We start from the raw sequence: 19985 nt of genomic DNA on the forward strand, positions 1-19985 counted from the left end.
GAGAGAGAGAGAGAGAGAGAGAGAGAGGGAGAGAGAAAGAGCAAGAAAGCACTTGTGGAACTTGCGGCAAATTGTAATATCGTCTGAGAAAGTCGCGCCTCTCGCAGTTGCTATTTTCGGAATCGCTGCCCTCTGAAATTTATGACTGGTCTGGCATTAAAATTCGCGTAAGTTGAAACTGCCATCTGAGGAAGGACTTAAAGAAGAAGAAGAAGAAGAAGAAAAAGAAGCGGGTGTTAGGATCAAGGAAAAGACTGATTGCAAAGTGTCACGCGATGGGCCGAAGACAAAGGCGTCGTATGGTACCGAAACAGGATCGCAGAATTTGCGCGTGCATATTCCTCTGCCAGTTCACCCTTGTCATCAGTTCAGTGGCCTTGATTTACCTCAGCGTGGCGATCTACACTCCATCGCACAGGTGAAGAATCATCGCAGGGTACCGTTACGATAGTCTGTTATCAGTCAATCAAGAAGCTCAGTTTGATTTTTAACTAACTTGAAGAAAGAGAGATTCGCAGTTTGTTCTGTAGGCGCCTTTACTCGCGTGTTTCTTCATAACTCGAGAATCTTTAGAGATATCGAGATGAAATTTTATGTATTATGCAGTTATGCAGTGTGTTATTTATATCTTAGATTAGGGGTGTCATTACTTAGATTCATAGAGTAGGGAGTGATACTACCCAGATTCGTTCAGATGATCTGGAAATTGGGTAATTCCATTCAAGATTGGAAAATAAGAAAAATCGGTTTATACAAGTTACTTTTTTCAGTAACAACTGAATGACAATTGAATGTTGTTTTTGTTTATTAGTAACCGTAACGGTGATGCATTTGTTAAGGAATAGTACAATCGTTACTTTGTTCGTCACTTTAATTGTAGATTCAGTGTTACTCTGCTAAAGTTCTTCTTACATATTTCTTGTCGCTTTAAGTTACGTGTCATTTTACATGTCTGAAGGCCGGTTTTTCAATAGCAGTTTGAACTTGGATTGAAGTTTAAATTCTATTCTAACAATGCGTTTGCTTTGTTTAAACAGAGTTTAAGTTGAAATCTAAGTTTAAACTATCATTGAAAAACCGGCCCTGAATATATTAATTTATAATTCAATATGTTTAAACGTGTTAATTAACGTAAAGTGGAAAGAAACGTGCAGAAAGAGCTTTAGTCAAATCTTATCTTTAGACGTGTTATCTTTAGACGTTCATTTCGCGTGTAAAAATAACACACTTAAATTTATAGAGTTTGCATATCGAGTATGTGTGTGTAAAATGGGTAACAGCAAATCCTGAAAAATACTTTGAAAGTTCGTAGAAAAAATAACAAAACTATAAAGATTCGTTGTTTGTTGAGTAATGATAACAGTAATAAGTTAATTTTTTAAAAAATAATGAATAATGATAACGAATCACTTTTTTAATGTGTAACCCGTAATAGGGGGAAGGAATTATTCTTTAAAAACGCGTTATGCTTTAAAAGTAACTCTTCTAACTCTTATTTCATTATTTTCTTAAAAATTTGAGAACATTTAGAGATACAAGACACGAAACTTTTACTTTTAACCAACTTCCAAAAGACAACTTTAGTAAATAACTAATAAACAAAAAATAAAAAACTTAAAAAAAAACAAATTATCTTTAAAAAACTCAAAAACCTTAAAAAGAATGAAATAATTTTGAATCGATATTCTTACACATTTTATTCTAATATTCTAAAGATATTAGAAGTTGATACGAAGAAGTTAGAGTAAATTAGCTAGGTAACTAACTATATAAATGTAGCGAGATAAATAATAAATGAAAAGTATGATTCAGTCAGATTTTCACGCCAACAGAATAGGATTGTAACCGTAAAAAGGTCATCCGTAATTTTAGGATAAGTTTTCGTAAACTCATTCTTATTCAATGGGAGCATTCTTTTATTAGAAAATGAATTTTCCTATTGCACAAAATAGAAAACTCACAAACTTATTACAAAATTGCGATCAAACTTTTTGCCTGCGATTGTACATAAGAATATTGATTCAAAATTATTTTACTTTTTAAGCCTTTTGAGGTTTTCGCTGGCGGTTTACTTTTTTTAAGTCTTTTATCTGTGTCTTCCATCTCGGTCCATGAATTTTTTTTCGCGAAGTTTCTGCATTAATCTCGATATTTTATATAACGAGAAATACTTTCAAAAAAAGGAAAGCAAGACACGTTACCAGGTTCTTATTTAAACTGTGATAGTATTATTAGAGGGTGAACCTTGCAAAATGACGTTCGCCGCTTGATTATGCGAGGTAAACGAAGGCGCGCTAATCACGTTAGCGCAATTAATTTCAGAGCTTTCCACGCCGGCATCGAACCAGAACCGGTGATGTGCCAAACAGTTAACTCTTCTATGGTGAACAATTGCGGGTGGACAAGTTGCGGCGAGTGGTGCTTAACCAAGACCAGTGGTTTGTGTAACCAGATTCACGCGACTGTCAGACGTAACGGTACCGACGTAGTTTTCGAAAATTGCACCAGGTTCAACACGATCGCGTGTCCTCAGGTGCGTACAGCCACGTCGCCAGCTAAAATTTTAATTCTAAAAGTTACTCGTGCACCAAGGTTAAAGCTATGAGGTATACCGAGCCGAAATTTGGATCTTTTTCTCGACTTCGAATACTCCACTTAACATCTACTTTGACACTCTGATGCTTATATGAATCTATTTGTATTCTATTGAACCTACTAACTTTGTCAAGGGATGCTCATAAGTGAAATTTTGTGGGTTTTTTGTTATTTCAATGTGGAAGTACTTCACTTTCAATGTGTATTAGATATACACGGATTCCTTAGTATAATGGATGTTATTAAGAAGGTTCAAGTCGAAAGCAGGGTAATAATTTTAACTGGGGATAAGTCTTTTGGTAAATTTCTCAATGACCGGAAAGTTTTGATTATAATCTTAATTAACCCCCCTAGGGAAATTCAATCTGACTGTCGCACGCAGATTAGAAACATTCACCGCACGTCACTGTTGCGTTGAAATCACAGGATATCGCGCGATATTGCAAAGAAGAATTTCCAAACAAATCTTCTCCCCGAGAAGGCAACAGTGAGTTTTGTTTGTATATTCGGCTGTTTGCCGTAATCTCTAAATATTGTCACTTGTCAAAGTACGAAAATTTCCTTCTTTTCTCTCTCTCTTTCCTTCTCTCAGAAGAGGCGCATACGTTCTCGTACATTTGCTCCATCGTGGATCTCCATCATTTTATGCCACGCCACATCTTGACTGCAATCGTAAGCTTAGTGTACACATGAGCAGACACACACACACACACACTCTCTCTCTCTCTCTCTCTCTCTCTCTCTCTCTCTCTCTCTCTCTCTCTGCGGGCCTCCATCTCGTGGGGATATTACAATTTTATTGAAGGTAGGCTCCAATTTCTTCTCCGTGCATCGACCTCGATATGCGCAAGAGGTTGCGCGTAAAAATTTAAATCACCACTCAAAACGTCCCCTCGAACAGCGTGCAACGATGCCCGCGATATTATTAGATGTCGCTTTATTATTAAAGAAATTTCTCGAATTCACTTCAAGCTTCCAAACGGCGGCTCGCTCTACACGTCGGAACTAGCTCTAAGAAAGATCAATTCCTTGTTCTTTAACCTTACCTTTAGTAGCATAGTTACTCCATTCTCAATGCATCATTAAAATATAACGTTGACATTATGCCGGTCTCCTTGATGAAATTATGCGAGCAAGTAAGAATGTACAAAGCAACTGCTTTATAATCCCAGGTGGCTTCAAAGTAAATATTACTCAAGCATCATTATGCATTCACAATTGAGACAAAAATAAAACAAATAAGCGCACGTTGTCGCGACACATAGGAGCGATACGTAATACAAATTATCGCGTGCAAAAATAATTTTTGTATTCTTCTGAGCGAGCGACAAGAAGCCGCGTTTCTACTTTCCATCTTCCACTTGAATTTTTCTAACCCTCCTTCTCTCGTATTTTCGTCTTCTCCTCCACGTGGCGGTCCATCAACCGAGGGACATCGATTATGGTCACACAATGCTTTTAGCCTACGAAGGAAAGACAGAGAGAGGGAGAACGAAAGGGAGAGCAAACTCCTCGCAATATCGACCAAGAGAACACGCTTGTAAAACGCACTGTGTGCGTATATCGTATGTGTCACTGCGTCGCAACGTTATTCACAAGAGAGAGTCCATAAAGGACTCTCTTGCCGCGATTTGCGCGGACGATATTACCTACTTTCGCCGCTGTTAAATGTAATTACTTGGCGAATTTGATCCGTTATGGAAGCGCGCTGCTAAAAGCAGCCGTCAGGGTCAGCAGAACGTGGAGGTGCGAGCGACACGAATTTTGGTCATCGTAACGTGATGCGTTGTCACGAACAATACGCCGGTTTTGCCAACAATGCTCTCAATAATGGAGAGTTTAACCGCAGTCGGCTATTACATTCCGTCTGACGAGAGATTTAATTACAATAAAATAGTGTCACATACACACACACACACACATATATACACACATGTGGACGTTAACTTCTTTTTCTTTTATGGAATATGATACGACTTCAAATCTCGCGAATGCAAGATATATTAAATTAATTTATTAACCCTCCGCGTACAATGCTAAATCTATGAGTCTTAAATGAATATTCCATCATTTATTAACTTCCATAAAAACTCCGAGAAGTGGCACTATCTACCTAGAAAACAGCTTTAATGTTTTCACAATGTACAGTTTGAAGTGCAATTTGATCATTAATTGCTTAGAAATAACCAAAAGCACACCTGAAATCTTTCATTACACCACGTAATTTTTTGATCACTTTTTAAATACTTACAGATATTAATTTTTACATGTTTTTTAAATTAATATGTTAATTTTAAGTTAATTTGTTAATGATACACTTAAGAATTTTTTTATTATTTGCTAAAAATTGGTAAGTTCTAGTCGAGTTCATGACGTGTGAGTGTCTGCTCTTGTAGAAAGAGCCAATCTATTCTAATATAACTATCGAGAAGATTGAAGTTCTTAGATTTGTATTTGAAAGAAAACACAGACCCATTTCTAACGTAACTATCGGCAAAAATGTAAGAACATAAGCTTGTGGAAATAATTGGTGCTTTAGAAATAGCGTCATAAAGTATCTTGCAAAAAGTTATTAAATATTAAAATTTTACAATGTCAATATTTTGTCAAAAGATTTCAGATATCTCAGTAAAATCCTATTGGTTTTATTTAAATATTTTAATTACCAGAAATTCCTCGATTTTATGAAGGAAAAGTTATTTTGCTCACTTCACAAGAAATCTCCCTCTATTTATGTAAAAAAAAACGCAAATCTGTTTACAGAGTTTGATTTTGTCGCGTTGGTATCTTATAGCTGTGGCTCTTCTGTATCTCTGGAAAAAATGTATCTGAAAATATTGATTTCCAATAAAGTTATGGCGGTTCAAAATTGCCCAGGTCCGGCCAGATTGTACTATACGCTCAGATTGTACACTAGATAGTATTATACGTTCTAGAAATATGATTGTGCGTGTGGAGGGTTAAGTGTAAAAATCAAATCACATCGAGTGGCTACACTTGTTTTCTCGTAACTCGAACGTGGTTAGACTGCGGATAGCGATTTTACCATTGATTCGCTCCTAATTCGACCTATTCGACCCGGAAAAAGTTCATTGGCGCTCACGAATGCTGAGAAGAATTATTGCAAAAGGCAGCGGCTAGAAACGGCCGGTATCCGTGATCCCAATTTAACGTCAGGCGAGCCACTTGCATACGGGTAACATACGAGTTATTCTCGAGGGAGTGTCCCGCAAACACATGAATATTTAGACGCATGGCGTCACTGTGGGCGTCCGGCCGCTAATGTCTCGCCGGCGAGGTCGAAACTTCCCGAATGTAGTTATTTAATTAATGATGTTGACGGAATGAAGAGTATAACGAGATATATCTGTGTGTGGTCGAGGTCTTTATGGCCCTATCGATAATGCCGGGCATGCCTCTGTAAACAGCAAAGTGGTAATTTCCTTAATTACACGGCGCGCTATCTTCGCAGAGTGTTCCTTGAACACTTCTATTAAAACAGTAATTTCTCCGAATTGCACGTATATAAACTGGAGGAGCTAAAGAGGGAAAGTCAATATTAATTAACCTTTCTCTGGTGGTTGCGCAACAGAATAACAAAGTTAACAAGTTATGTAAAAAAAGTGTTAATAATAAAAAAAAAGACAAAACACACTCAGACTAATTGTATACCGTAATACCGTGGAAGAATTTCGATCAGCCGCTTTGACCAAGATCAATTTAACGCAGTTACCACCTCGGTCGAAGGAGGTCCAAGCAAAACATTACATTTGACAAACGAGATTAATAACAAATTTTTTTAAAAAACCTACTGATAAAACCTAACTAATAAACCAAACTTAACTGATAAAACATTTTAAACAAATTTAAAGAAACGAATCGAGCTTCAAGATCGGTTTTGATATTGTATATCCAGATAGCACAGAGAATTCAAAAAGAATTCAAAAAGAATTTAGTCGTATATTTTCAGATGTAAAAAGAATTCTTCAGAGTTTAGTTCAGTGAAAAGAATTCTTTTTGTACCTAAAAATGAACTCAGAATTGGTGACGTACGACTGAATTCTTTTATAATTCTTTGTGCTATCTGGGTAACTTACATCTACCAGGAGCTCGCGTTAATTCTCTAATTAAGAGCGAAGGGTTCAGTAAGGGAAATTTAAAGCGGTGAACGCGTTGGCAGGTGAACATGGGGAGCATGAAGAAGTACAACTGCAACAACGGCAGTGAGTGCAGCATGTTGTCGGGCGTGTTCAACTGCAGCAAAGGCCATTGCGCCAACATGAGCGAGCTGATGCTCTGCCACCACAAGGCCGACGGTATCATCGTTGACAGCGAGAAGGATAATATGAAACTGAACGGCTATTTCAGCTGTCAGAATTCTCGATGCACGAAAATCAAGAGCGCCTTCACCTGCGATCGATACTGCCCGAATATCACCACCAACGAGATCAACGTGTACCTCATGCAGGACGACAACGTCATCTCCGCCAGGTGCTCCCGCGGGATGGCCTGGAACAGAGCGAACGGCAGCTTGCCCGGTACAAGGCTTGACGAGCCCGTCAAGATCTGGGAGGGTCAGAACAGCAGCATCATCGCAAGCTGTTACACCGTCACGAAGGATGACGACGTCATCAGGTAATAGCGAATGGTAATACAGTAAAATTTTGTTATGTCGAATTACCTATTCGTCGAGTTGCACTTATTGGAAATTCCGTTATGCCAGAATCTTCCGCGTAGTTGCAGTAATATAAAGATAACACAATAAAATCGTATTATAAAGATAACACAATAAAATCGTAACGTAACAATGATTCTTTCATAAATGGTGGAATTTAGGAGATTTTGAGGTTAGCTTAAATTTTTTAATGGCATCATATGGTTTTTCCGATACAAATCATCTGAATATTCTATAAAATAAATGGAATTAAATTGTCGAAGAGGTGAGTTTCCGAAACATTTTATCCTAATGCTTTTCAGATATGAAATGTTTCGTAAAATATTTATTTTTCAATAACTTCACTTTAATATTTTTGTATGCATAATGACAAATAAAATCGATTATTGTAAAAAAAACAGAAAAATTTAAACAAAATTACGTTATGTTTTAGTAAGATTGTAGAAAAATTAATATTTTACAAAATATTTCATATTTTATACTGAAAAGTATCAGGATAAAATGTAAAATATCCCAGGAAATATTCATTATTCAGTGATTTTATTCCAATATTTGTATACGCAAAACGACTCGAGAAATCAATTTATGTTAAAAAAAATTCATATGACTACATTTAAATAATTCAAATTGACCTTCAAAAACTTTTAGAGCATCTACAAAGTCAAACTAATACATTATATGTCTTCCTTAAAACTCTAAAACTTATCTCAAACATTTTTGTTAATAACGCGTAGTTCCGAAGTTATTTGAATATTCCATATAAAACGGGACACCGTGTATATATAATTATACTGTAATACAGTTATAAACTATATAAACTATATAAACTTTATACTAATATTTTTCCAGTACTTATTTTTCATATGTTAATTTTTTTCAAATAATATATGTTAAAAATAAGAAACTAAGACCGCCAGGATTTACAATCCAACTGAATGATCAATGATCATTAAAAGCTTATGCGCGGTTATTGTTGCTTAAAACGTAGGTTACATTTGATGTAAATCGACTAAATAATTTGGCGGCCAAATGTTTTGGTTTTTACTTCAGCTCTTTATCAATGGCAATCATATCGTCATATAAGTTATCTCGATGGTTTAAACGCTCGTATAAAATCGAATCACACGAGATCGCGGCTTAACAGATCATAAGCACACGCTGCACGAAATCAGATCAGACAGGAAAATAAATAAAAGAGAAACACGGAGGTAGAACACGTTCTATCGTTGCCTACGTGTATCAAATATTGAGTTTTCAAGAGTTTTACGTTGCCATTAACGAAAGGTTTCCTATCAAATACGTTGTTGTTGACGCCTAACTGCGTGTATCTGTCGAATCGAGCTATCGGAGCTATCTTGGATGTGGAAAATGAAAGGAGACTCAACGGGGTACGAGAATTCAATTTTGAGGGTTAAATTGTCGCTGATAGATAGGAGGATTCGTCGAATGATTGAAGGGAGGAAACACTCTTGTCTCTTCTATCAAAAAGAATCATAGTGTCGTTATAGGTATTGATCAATCAATAAGACTGGCGGAACCTTGACATTATTTGTCCGCGCGGAGCAAAGATGAAATCACAGGGTGAATTCTGTTAGTTTTCTCTCGAATCACGTTATCGTGTACATTTCCAAGTATCTGGTTTATCCACGTATATATCACACGAAAATAACCTAATACATATTTACGAGAAGATTACGTTATTCTAAAAGATATAACCCCCTTTCCCCTTTCCACATATAACAGTCGTCTTCGACTGTTATATCGCTTAAGAAATTGAAATTTTATCGAGCTGTGGAAAAGAATGAAGGCGACCAAGCATGGGGACGAACAAGAAGAAGACACAAATATTAGGGTGAATCACAGATACAGTCGCGGAATCAATGGTTGCTATGGAAATACCCTGTAGGATTACCTACAAGAAAATGTGTGTATCGTGAGAGAACACCTCCTCCTTACATCGAGAACGTCGAGGAGTAAGCCGGCTCAGATAAAATCCTCCAAATTGCAATTAATTGCAACTCACGCTTAAGAACCATAATCTATCCTCTTTAATCTAAAACGTCGCGAGTTTCTTCGTAAAGAAAACATTCATAAATTGCATTATTAGATAGATGCGCATGAAAGACAAAGGATTATCCTTGTAAGTTTCATGTTCATTATTATATTTTCATACCGTTATTCTCGTTATTTTCATCGTAATGAAACCCGTAAATTATCGATTTGCAATGAGAACACGCACCTTTACATCGACTCGTATGCTTCTGTTTGCATTCGCAGCACAGAGGATTGCGTGAATGGCAGCTTGGTGAACGATATCCCGATTCCGCAACCTTTCATCAACTTCACGAGCTTCCTGAAAATCTACGAGAGGAGTCTGCAGTATCCGCTGGACCCTACGAACGCGTTCGTCCCTGCACAGCAGTCGTTGACGATCTACAACAGCTCGCGACTCTATATTAATCTCGAGCGCTGCGTTAACACCTTGAGAGGCGAGTGCAAGCAATTTCAGCTCACCCACGGGCGCGATGGTGACAATCAGACCGCGCAGAGCAGGTATCCGTGCTATTATAACAAGGTAAGGGGCTTTTCCCACTGAGAAGTTTGTCGAATGCGTGAGAATTTGTCTATTGTAGCATCCTGAAGTTTCCTTTTAGTCTTTATATTATATTTTTTCTCTAAACTATTTAAATAAAAATTATATAAAGTGTCTGATGACGGTAATTGTTCGGTGCAAAAAGATATTCCTTCTTGAAAATTAAAAATTTGTTTAATATAATGCTATCTTCTGCTTTGTGTCGAAGAATACCGATATTTTTTATATTTTATGCAATTGCATTAACACTAAAAAATTGTTTGCGTACGATAACCTGCTTTGCATGTCCGAAAGAGTCTGTCTTTCTTTCTCTCTCTCTTTCTTTTTCTCTCTCTCTTTTTCTCTCTCTCTTTTTCTCTCTCTCTTTCTCTGTCTCTCTGTCTCTTTCTCTCTCATTTTAAGTCTTTGCAATTCTAATTCTTCCTCTCTGCTCCTTATCATCATATCAATGGTAATTTCTGAACATACTAAGAACATAATTTGCAAAATATAGATATTTTATGTATTACATGCAAATTATAATTTTCATAATTTTTCTAAACTCATAATTTCTTACTACAAAATACATCATAATTATTACTTGCTTATTTAATTAATATGTAGTAGAAATATTATATTGCAATAGCAATAGCAATAGCAAAAATTATGTTAAAATTATATTCCTTTTTAATAATGTTTTTTGTAAAGTTGAACTATATTGAAATTGTGGTATAAATTACTATTGAAATAGTAAATTTAACAATTTATCTGTCATATGATATAAAAAAACATTCAAGTAGTTATAATAATTTTGTAATAAAAGTCAAACATGCATAACATTTTTAAACTAACTAATATATAGTAATTTCTGTTAATCTTATATAATCAAAGATTAAAATAAATTTTATTGTAATTTTTACTACGATATCTTTTCCTTATACAAAAAGACTGATGAATAAACAAAGAATAAAATATAAACTTAATTGGGATTAAAAACTAAAATGTCAAATAATAATTTATATACTGTTCTTATAATACTGATAATTAAAAAAAAACCAAATAGTTCTCTTGAGCATTTAAAATAAATCATAAATTAATTCATGACAGTATCACAATATCACATCAAAATGACTCCATCGGACATTCTATTAATTTTCTTACTGTTGTAAGGATACACATGTCCTAGAAAAATAGAAAATCTATTGTTAGCTCAATTAAGGTTAATTGTTACTAATATTGCCGTTTGAACAATAGCAAATTTTCATAATTTTCATAAATAAATGAATAAGTTTTTTTGAATAAATAACTATTATAAGAACTGAAGTACTCTTAATTATGTACTTATTAAGTTGCACTTATTAAATTATATTTATTAATTACACTTAGTAAAAAAATATATTCAGATTTAAAATGAAAGGGTTAAAATTGAGAAAATTCCTAGAGACATTAAAAAACGTCAACAATCTATCTCTCGCGTAATTATCATTCATATGCACACATATTGTTCAGAACAATTCATTCTTCGTGGTGGCGCGCTTCGACCTGAAAAAGACGAAGACGGAGCTGCTGATCGCGGTGATCGTACCATCCGCGCTCTTCCTCATCAGCTTGGTCAGCCTAATCATCATTAGTCAATCAGTGCGAGTGGGAGACGACACGAGGATGCGATGCAGGTATTGCGACGGCAAGCAGGAGGTCGAGGGTGAAGACGAGGGACTCGTGGAGGCGACGTCGTCCGCCACTCAGAGTCAAACCAACGAGAACGAGATACGAAGTATGGCCCTTTAGCAGTATAAACCGCTCGGGATAGGCGCCGCACTCGGTTACGAGAGATTGCCATTGATTGACATGGACGACGCCGAGGATTCTTTCTAGGAAGAGACGATCTCTGGGTTATCGGAGTGTCGTCGACGTATGGACACGCATGGTGTACTTCATCCATCGCGATTGACCCGCATTTCCGGACGAACGGTTCGGAAAATCACCCCGAGGAAACGAGACGAACACTCCCCACCAGTGGCACCCGTCCGAGTAGCGCGTATCGGTGAAGTCGAGTTCGCAGACGGACTTGAACGTCGTCTTCCGGGATGAAGTGTACTTGTAACTCTTCTCTTCTCGCTTATAATACACCCCGTCGTCGTGAGGTGCAACGATACTACGAGAACACCGCGCACGCGACGAGATTGAATTCATCGAGTAGTGATCTCTGCCAGTGAAACTCTCATCGAAAGTCGAACCCGTTTAGGGTCCAAGTTAGTTGCGAGTCTTTCTATCGTGTACACCAAACTTTATGAATGCAATCCTACTCTTAGTTATTCTAACATTCATGACGGCACTTCAAATTTTCGGTCAGGCGCAATCATATATAAAATGTTCATGTTGTAACTGTTGGGTATTCTAGGAATTGCTGATGTCTCGAATAATCAACAATAACGATGCAAGTTGTTTAAAAAGTATGTGGTCTAATACAGAGATAACGCGAATTTAGCCAAATCTCTATCGTATGTCAGGGTCATCTTTTATTAGATTAAATACGATAGTGTAGAGCGATCTATCGATTAGACTTTGTTTGACAGTGCATCCAAGTGAACTTTGCGAGCGATGGGTTTTGCATTAGATCACATCGACAAAGACTGAACCAAACAGTTTCATTGTTTCTTGCAACTTTTGGCATAATTTCACTGCAATTAGAAAGATTTTTAGCACTTATGACTATCGATAAAACCTGTCTAACATTCCAAAACAAAGGAACAATTAAAACAATGAACGCACAGAGATACTCGAGGCGCTCATTTGTCAAACAAAGACTAATCGATAGGTCACTCTATACTAACTCTATACTTAATCTAATAAAGAATGACTCTGAAATACGGTAATAAGGATTTAGCCAAATTCGCGCTATCTCTATATTAGATCATGTGCTTTTTAAACGAACCATGTAAATCACTTTATATAGTAATTCAGTTAGTGACGATTGTGTCACAATTATTTAATTATTTGTATTATAGTTTTATGATTTTTTTACTGAGAATTAAAGGAACAATTCAGAAATGCTAAATTTCCTTATAAAAAGTTCTTTAGTAATCTCTAGAGTGGTATGGGAGTTCACCATTAGCTATTTTAACATCTTTAATCCTCCATTGCCCTTGTATGAGATAAACGCTTAATTGAAATTTTATTTCCTAATTATATAGGTTTTGTTTTAATAGTTGGCTTTGAAACTTTCTCACTTTTCATTTACAACCTCTTAGATTATATGATTAGATTGTATGATCGTTTTCTTAATTTCGTTAGCATTTTATTAATAGATATTAACTTTCCATTGCTTTCGTGTATGAGCGTTCAGTTAAAATATTATTTTCTAATTATATAAAAGTAGCTACATAGAGAGAGTTGACTTTGAAACTTTCTCACTTTTCATTTACAATCTTTTAGATTATATTTGTATGGTTGTTTTCTGGTTTGTTAATATAACTTTTATTGATAGACTCTAGAAGTGTCAGCGCGCGCTCATAGCGAGAGTAAAATGAGGTTAATGTGACTCGTGCTGTTACCAAATTTAAGCTTTACTCTGATGGATCGATAATAAATCAATATTTTAACACATCTATTCGTTTTTATGAAGCTGTATTAATGTAATTATAATTAAATTTTCACTTAAATTTAATTAATAACAGGCATGGCACTTTACTCATGCAAGAGTATTAACGTTCATCAGCCGAACGAGGACAGTGGAAGATTAAAACTGCGCAATGTATGCAGTTATACATCTGATGAAATTTAAGATTCTGTGAATAAGCAAATCGACTATCTTTTGTCACTTTTATATCATATCGATTTCGCTATATTAGATTTAGCATTTCTGAAATGTCTCATTTTGAAGTGTTTCTTTAATTTTCAGTGAAAAACAATTATACAACTGAACTATAATACAAGTAATTAAATAATTAGAACAAAATCGTTAATAATCATCGTATTTAGTGGCCCAAAAACGTAAGATTACATGTACAACTTACGTTATACTTTTTAGGCAGAAATCTGTCCATTTTACTCATCGTTCTTGCAAATGTCACTATGCTAAGTAATGGGATTGTGTTTACGAAATTCGGTATACCAGCCGAATATGAGAATCGATATTTCTAAACCGATATTCTCACTGTTGCCTTTGATGTATCGCTACCACGTTTGTTTGCGCGTGAGAACGAATGAATGATCGATCACACCGGTATCAATCGTTAATGCGGCACAGCGTTAAGAAATTTTGCCTCCAGATTAACGTTAAGGGAACTTTCGATAGGATGTATACGTTAACGAAGTATGTAATAGCTCGATTAATGCCGCCGTGTTCTAATGAAAATAGCGTTTACACACCGGATAACGATCAAGTGGCGGCAAACAATTGTTCTCGTCCAATATACGCGTGCATCGCATACGTACGAGAGATCTTTCATCGACGAAAATAGAGCGATATAATAGAGATATAAACGGACAGATGAGTGCCGAAGGATCCGTTACGAAATATTTCGTGAAGTTTTTTCTACGATAGTATCCGCGCGAAACATACAAACACACGAGAAGAAGAGAGAAAAACGATGGACATGCATAATCTCGAGAAAAAGTATCGAAATTCTAACACTCACATTAATAGTCGTTACTTCATTAATTCACATCTCATTATAGTCTCTTAATAGTCATCTTCTCAAGTTGAATTTGTAGACCCATAGTAGTCATTACTTGAAACTTACTTCATGTGAGATACTTATATTTGAATTTAGAGTTAGAGATAAATTTTTCAGTTGAATCACAATTACAAATGTGATGTCGCATATATTATATAATTCGAATAAAAATCTTATACTAATTCTAAATTTAGATCTATTTCACATGAAAGAAAAAACAAATTTCAAGCAATGTCTTTTAATATGAGCCTTACACCAGTATTCAAAGATGTAGCTTGAGAAATAAGCACTCCTTATTGGCTAAATTGCATAGACTTTCCTTAACCAAACAAATAGCTTGGATATCTTATCTTAAAAGAAGTCGCGAGTTTCCTTGAGGCGGCGATAGCAACCTTATTAGTTGAAAATGTGATAATATAAGTGTCTTAATCTTGTACGTGCTGTAGAGTACTGCTACTGACTATTGCATTGTACTGTGTAATGAAGATGGATAACAAAGGAGAACGAATAAATAAAGGATTCCAACGATGGATTTGAAAGTGAAAAGCGAAAAATAATATTCGATGGCGTTTACCAAAAAGATAAATTGAGTTTTACAAAAATGAACTTTTTAGAAAACAATAGGTTTAATAAAGAATGAGATTGGTATTCTATTACCGTTGGTAAATGAACAATTACAGTAAAATGATAATCGTGGACTACCAATTTCTCCATTAATGTAAGCATTTCTCCATTTCCAAACTTCAGTCTTATTTCTCAAATCTATTGCTCCTATTCCTTTATTTTCTATAGTTTTTTCTTCTGATATTAATTGTATAAAAAGTATCCACTCCATTTCTGTTTAATGATTGCTTTTAGATTCACAGTCTATAATTGTACGTGTATATCAACAATTACACTTGTATAGTTTTGTTAAAAAAATGTTATGAAAGACAATGAAAGGTCAAATTCAGTTGAAATAAAAAATTAGGTTATACATATTATAAAATTAGGTTATAAAATTAGGTTATACATATTCGCACAAACTTTACTGCACAATGGCATAATTCAAGTTTTTCGTAAATTACTAAAAGTTCACAAGCTCCTACTAGAAGGAAACCTTAAGATCTTATTATGAAATGTCTTGATAAAATAAAGTATCTTCATTGGAGACTTCCTCAGTCCTTAAGATAAGAATCATCTATGGATACTGGTATTAGAGATAAATGAAATCTTTTCAGTTGAATCGTGATTACAGAGACACATTAATATCGCATATATCATATAATTCAACTGAACAGTTTGAATATAATTCTGAATATGAAAATCTGAGTATCTCACATAAGACACATTTCAACGACGTCCCAAAAACTGAGTACAGAGTACAATTGTCAACAACTTGTTGTACAATTTTGCGGGGCAGCTTCATGCTTTCAATGTTTCGAGAGAACTCTCCCTCACAGTTCTCGGGATTGTAACTTTTCACAATGACGCGTTGACCCACTTCTCAAATTATGGGATTAAACATGTCCACCGTAAAAAACGGACAAGTTTTCTTCGATGTACAAAGTAGATAGTAGAAGGACTCAGCGTTCTCGTACAATATTCGATCAGCAACGAACATATGTTTATATTTTTTCTACATCCATCCACACGTACCGCGCTCCAACGCGACACTATTGGGTACGCGAACGATATTGCAATCAATTTACGAGCGTGCGCGCATTTCTGATATATCGCCTGGTAGGAACATCCCTGACGTGATCTCCCATTTCTGATACGCGTACTCGAGCGCTACGACTGCCTATACGTAAATTACTTGTACAGTACGTTGTATACCGCGTATTGCGATATGTAAGAATAAATATGTACAACACGCTTTCCCAGTGAAACATTTACATCCGCGGTACAATCGATAGCGCCTCGATTCTCGTGCTAGTTTTCGCGTTGATGTGTGTATCCGATCAAAAACATGATCTTGTCATACGATAAGCACTCGAGGCGACAAAATCAACGAGCGCGCACTGTTGCGTTAATTATAAATGCAGATTTCGACGATGAGTCATTGGAGAGGCGCGATTCCGCGAAATTGTTCCCGGCTTTGCGTTATTTGTTGCAACACGCATTTCTATCTCCGATATTTTACTGAAAGTAAAATGAGTAACTCTTTCGGAATAAATAATTAATAAATTACGGTTCGATCGTGATTTGATTTACATGCAAAACATGAGATATTCATATTCTTCTAGAAAGAAAAGGATTTATTTATTGACTGTGGAGAGAAACGCATACATATATATTTTTTGTATAATATTTAGCCGAGGTTACTAAAAGGACTTTAATGCGTATAAGTACTCACGCATTCAACACAAGGCTATTAATAGACTTTGATTAGGCAATAAGTAAATATAATATCACGCGCAAGCAAACACACGTACACGCAAGCCGACTAGCTAGAAATAAACGGGAAACAAGGAACAAAGACTTTTCTAACATCACTGTGCTCTATGTGCCTTCTTCCGCTTTCGATGGAGCCAATAAGGTGTAACTACGAGTATAAATACTTACGAGTGCTATAATCAGAGGTAAGTTCGCAAGGTATCTCTTTCACTCTTAGAAACGATCGCTGTAGTTATCTGTCATCGATAAAAATATAGCGACTTTCCGACACGGACGTGCCGAAATCCATGCTCGATCTCACGTGTGTTTACGTTTTGTACGTGAGAAAATCGCGACACGAGAGAAGCCCAATCGATACCAAGTATTTATATAAATATCACACACATTTGTACACTGAGAGAAAAAAATGATTGGTCTAACTAAAATTATAGTTCTTTTTTATCCCAATCATATTTTTTGTAGCAAAATAGTAATATCGTAATATGCGTATAAGGTTATTACCATAAACATTATAGTAGAATTCAATAAGAAATTAGTTTTCTTGACCATAATTTATAGTAATTGTTCCTCTGTGTAATTATATATACTTATAAATATCAAACATTTTGTCTCAGTGTACAACTCATGAAACTTATTTATTTGGAATTGATGAAGCGACTAGATGTGTGTGTGCAACTGAAGTAATCAACGAAAGTATTCCCAAACCAATTGTTAACGAAGACAATGATTACGAGGGAACAATGTAGTGATCAGTTGTCAGTCGAACGAATATACAAACACGTGACGAGAGATTGTATATGTGATCGATTAAATGCTTACTTTTAGCAAAAGCGAGAGTGGGAAAAGGGAGAATTAAAATTCTCTTTATGTCTGTGAAATTACGGCGAACAATGTAGAATACACATAAATTCCGTGGTATGACTTTATGTCGAACATATTTGTAACGCGATATGCATGTGTGTGTATATGCGAATTGTATAACATTATCTCTCTCTTTTTTTTTAATAAAATTTCTCCATATATAAATTGCTGAAATTTATCCTCTTTCATTGCACATATTCTAATTATCTCCCATTACATTGAGAGAAAAAATACTTAAAGATTAGTAAATATTTATTTGGTATGGCTAACAATATATTTACTTAAGTCTAAGTTCTCTTATTTAAATAGAATAAATAATTTGGTTTGTGAAAAATTAAGCTTTTATAAGATTTTAAGGAAATGTGCATATTCTTATTTTAAAAATATTTTATATTAGTACAAGTTTAACAAATAGTACAAATATAAAAATTAGTACATCTAATTGTACTAATTGTACAACTAATTGTACAGAATAATTAATACAAATATAAAAATATTTTATATTAGTTATTATATTTTATATTATATTAATACAAAAATATGTCAAAAAATGCCTACCCAATATAAAAATATTTACTATTTCTTAGATTGTTTTTCTCTTAATATATAAGTATATAAGTGAAAACTATTGCCGCAAGCCGTTTGCAAATCATTCGATACGATTCACGCAACTGGAAGATATGAAAAGCGAGATATTGGACTAGAAGATATGAAAAACAGGATATTGGAAAAATTTTTGAATTAATTTTCTCTGTAATGAAATAATAAAAACGCGAATGAGTATGCATCGAATCGAGACAAGCTTTTTATCTCGTGAAAAATCCTCCTCCTTTCCCTATGATGGAAGTACGACGCGCGCATTGTAGGGCCATAATAAAATAATACCGCCGTACTTTGCGTGTCACGAGGCACTTCGTGCCGAGGGCATCTTTCTCGAAGGCTCTGCGCTAGTACGAAATGCTTCTCATATTTACGGCCGGCTTATAGTACCACCCATGCAAATTAATCTACCGCAAAGAACGTTCCTCGACCTTGACGAAAGGAATACTCTGCATAAATCGTGCGAAATTAGCGTTCAGTGAAGAGTTTTGTCTCGAAAACACTGAATTATCTCCGAAGAATTCTTAAGGCTTTATGTGTAACGCTTTTTGTGAAAGTAAAAATTATCACGCGCACGTTTAGGTTACTATTATTATTTTTTTATACAATTATATATATATATATATATATATATATATATATATATATATATATATATATATATATATATATATATATATATATATATATATATATATATATATATATATATATATATATATATATATATATATATATATATATATATATATATATATATATATATATATATATATATATATATATATATATATATATATCATATAAGTAATAACAAAAAAGGAAAATTAACCACTTTCAAACATCTCAAAAGCCTTAACAAATATGAAACAATTTTGTATATTTATACAATTAAAATATTCCTACAACTTTATTTTAATGATTTCATATTTCAAGGCTTCTGAGGTTTTTGAAAGTAATCCATTTTTTAAAGTTTTTCATTTTATATTTTCTAATTATTTACTAACATTTTGATTTTGGAATCAAATAAGAAAAGTTTTCTTAAAGTTGGTTAAAAATTAAAGTTTTATCTTGTATTTCAAGATGTTTTTGGATTTTTGTCAAGGCATGAAATGAAATTAAAATTAATTTCCAAATCACCTACAACAAACGAGGGAATGATATTAATCTACCAATCATATAGATAATATATTGAATAAGTTATTATATAAAAAGCTTCATCTCAATATCTCTAAAGACTGATCTATAATATGCTCTTTGTTTCCTGCTTCTTTTTCTTTATCTCTTTCTGACTTAAACCTTAAGCTTTAAACCAGAAAAAAGTAGAAGACAAGAAACAGAACGCAAAGAGCATATTTTAGATCAGGCTTAAAAGTTCTTAAGTCAATGAAGAAACATACAAATAATCAAATATACATACAAGAAAAGTTAAATATTTCCTTTTTTTGAAGTCGGTTATAAAACTATGTAATTTACCTAAATAATCTCGTCCAGCTCTTTTCTCAAACAATTTAATAGAACCTAACAAAATTAATAAAATTAATCGGAATCGTCCGAGAAAGAGAAAGAAAGAGAGAGGAAGAGAAGGGGAGAGAGAGAGAGAGAGAGAGAGAGAGAGAGAGAG

At 34.5% G+C, this 19985-nt stretch overlaps 1 protein-coding gene across 1 annotated transcript in view; it reads left to right on the forward strand.

Moving 5' to 3' along the window:
• The window catches only part of LOC116849099, a 20986-nt gene extending 3076 nt beyond the window's left edge, over positions 1-17910 (forward strand). The window contains exons 2-6 of the mRNA XM_032825904.1: positions 108-418; positions 2323-2533; positions 6776-7230; positions 9548-9845; positions 11352-17910. Coding sequence (XP_032681795.1) covers positions 276-418; positions 2323-2533; positions 6776-7230; positions 9548-9845; positions 11352-11630 — 1386 coding nt within the window. The 5' untranslated portion in view covers positions 108-275 and the 3' untranslated portion in view covers positions 11631-17910. The remainder of the gene's footprint in view (positions 1-107; positions 419-2322; positions 2534-6775; positions 7231-9547; positions 9846-11351) is intronic.
• The last annotated feature ends 2075 nt before the right edge of the window (positions 17911-19985 follow it).

This window comes from Odontomachus brunneus, unplaced genomic scaffold (genome assembly GCF_010583005.1).
Source record: "Odontomachus brunneus isolate Ranch 3 - 2012 unplaced genomic scaffold, Obru_v1 Obru_scaffold_106, whole genome shotgun sequence".
NCBI lineage: Eukaryota > Metazoa > Arthropoda > Insecta > Hymenoptera > Formicidae > Odontomachus > Odontomachus brunneus.